The 2,500-nt window shown below is 38.1% G+C and overlaps 1 protein-coding gene across 1 annotated transcript in view; it reads right to left on the bottom strand.

Annotated features, from left to right (window-relative positions):
* The window catches only part of LOC138013183 (uncharacterized), a 49,097-nt gene extending 46,616 nt beyond the window's left edge, over positions 1–2,481 (bottom strand). The window contains exon 1 of the mRNA XM_068860200.1: positions 2,294–2,481. Within this exon, the coding sequence (XP_068716301.1) occupies positions 2,294–2,469 (176 nt within the window). The 5' untranslated portion in view covers positions 2,470–2,481. The remainder of the gene's footprint in view (positions 1–2,293) is intronic.
* Positions 2,482–2,500: the final 19 nt, after the last annotated feature.

Raw genomic sequence — 2,500 nt, 5'->3', positions numbered from 1 at the left:
GTTTAATGACCATGGTAAATCTGTTCTGATGGTGGAGCCAATATCAATACAATTTACCCTCTGGATTAAGATTCAAGTCTTCAAAGTTTCACTCTCCTCACCAGTGTTTTCCTTGTTTACATAAAGGATATCTAGTACTTGACTATTGCTTCGTCATAGTCTCGTTTGCATACACAAAAACAAAGATGGTGGATTTTAACTTAAAATTGCCTATTTTTGAGGTTAACACTCGTGGCCATCCCTCAAAATGACATTAGACATTTCGTAACAATTACACAGCTTACCGCTGTAAAAAAATGAAAACCTGCATAATTAAAGCTTTACTTGAAGAAGAAACAGCGTTTCTGAGCTAAGCCGCGATGATCTACAGTATTTGGGTCTAAAAACCACTTTGAAAACGATTAGCTTTCAGTAGTCTTGCTGGGTACCACCATGTCAATACTCTTAACATTTCGACTTTCTGCCAGCTCGTTAGTCTAGCGGATATCGGAGAAACTGAAATGTGAAAGCATCGATCTGAGTTCGACTCTCTGCCTCGCCTGTTCTTAATCTTCTCTCCATGTTTAAAATGTTTGTTTCTTTGAAGTAGATTTGAAGTTTGAAGTTGATTGTACGTCATGTAAGTTGTCAGAATAAAAAGGGAAATGTCAGTTTGAGGGATGGCCATGAGTGTTCACTATTTTTGAAGTGTTACTGTTGGCTATTTAAACACATTAAGCCCAAATGAGTGGTCAAATATGACAATTGCCGGTTTTCACTGTCACACCATCATCAAAACTATTCAACAAATAAAGTCAAGAATGACAGAGATAAACGAAGATGAATGTTCAAACAGCATCTCAAGGGTTCAGGACTGTGCGATGCTTCGTGCGGGAGATATTCGAAGAAATGCTTTACTCAAATTTATAAGGCTTTGTATGAAGACGCCATGTCTGTGTTCCTCTGAGGGGCACAAATATGGCGGACAGATGCTAAGTTTTGCTATAAAAAGCCTGTAGTCGTCTTCTGAGGGCCCATAAACATCTAAATGAGTACTTATTCTCATACAAGGACTGTTCAGATTGCAAAAATCTCAGTGTATAAGTCACTTTTTAACCTAAGTGACAGCATTCTCGGCCAAAATTTCAATATTGTGTCACGCAAAAGCATAGAAATTCAACCTTGCTTTACCACAAGACGAAAAACCCTATCAAACTGAGAATTAGTCTTCAGCTGTGCTAATGACTAACTAAACTAAAACCTCAAAAGGATTGATAATTCCTTACTTTTTAATTTTGATGACGTCACATGAAAACAGAATACAGGTAAAGAACTTTCTATTCAGAGAAACGTTTTTTAGGCCGTACTTTCCCTGAAAAAAAAAACAATTGTGTCGGAGTATTCTGATAAAGTTGCTACTCCAATTTACATCCCGATTTTTGGATTGCTTATGCTTATGCGTGCTTTGCGGTCAAGGGATAAAAAAAGTCGGAATTAGTGAACTCGGTTGGGGTTGTGTAAAATTGGTGTTGCAAAAAGTATGCAAAGAACTGAGAAGAATGAGCTGCTAAAGAAACACAGCATAGATACCGGCCGACTGAAAGTACTTCAAATGCAAGTCGAAGTCATAACCGTCATAACACAGTCTGCCCAGTCACAACTCGTTGCTTTCTACGAATTACATTATAAACTCTCACAAATCCTGAATAAAGCCTTCGGGCCGTAAGATTAACAAAACTATTCGTAGCACTTTGTAAAATAGGCGGGGAAGTCGGTATTTCAGAAAACCTTTGGCCAAATGAACAAGAAATTCTTGGGGTTGACTTTTCAGTGAGAATAACTATGTATTTCAAGACAACCTATATTTTAAAGTTTATCACGAATGCTACAACATTCGGTGCTTGAGCATGAAAAAGTAATTGTTTACAATTTCTTCAAGAGGTAAATGATTTAGAATTGCTAAACAAAATTCTACATCTGCCACACATTCACTAATTGCCGGTTCTAATGATTCAAGTGTCAGTCTTTCTTTAAAAAATCAAGATACAAGTATTTCCTATAGGTAATTGGCTCAATCAATTCTTGCAAATCGTGAATGCATGATTGCATGTTTCCGCAGGGAAGGCTGGGAATTTAAACGTAGGACTGAAAAACCAACACGAACATAAATGAGATGTCAGATGTTGAGGGGCAAGGAAATAAGCTGTGCTTCCTAGAAAATGTATCTTGTGGCACCTACACGGAGACGATAATTATCTAAAATCAATGTACGCACACTGCAAGGTGAAGAAAGTCATTACTTGATATCACTTACGATGGTCCAGTGGAACCTCCATCGATCTCTCTTAAGTTGATAACCTTGCCATTGCTTTTTCTACACGAACAATCGTCGATTTTTTCACACTCTTCGGCGAGTGATTCGATGAATTTGCACAGTAAATGAGACCCGAAGATAACGAAAACTTTGGCGAGACCGTTGAAGCTCCACATTGCGTCGCTCAGTGACTTGTCACGCCGGAAA

The sequence above is a fragment of the Montipora foliosa genome, chromosome 8 (assembly GCF_036669935.1).
Source record: "Montipora foliosa isolate CH-2021 chromosome 8, ASM3666993v2, whole genome shotgun sequence".
Taxonomy (NCBI): Eukaryota; Metazoa; Cnidaria; class Anthozoa; order Scleractinia; family Acroporidae; genus Montipora; species Montipora foliosa.
Note: the sequence above shows the minus strand (reverse complement) of the source record. Positions and strands in the feature narration are given on the sequence as shown.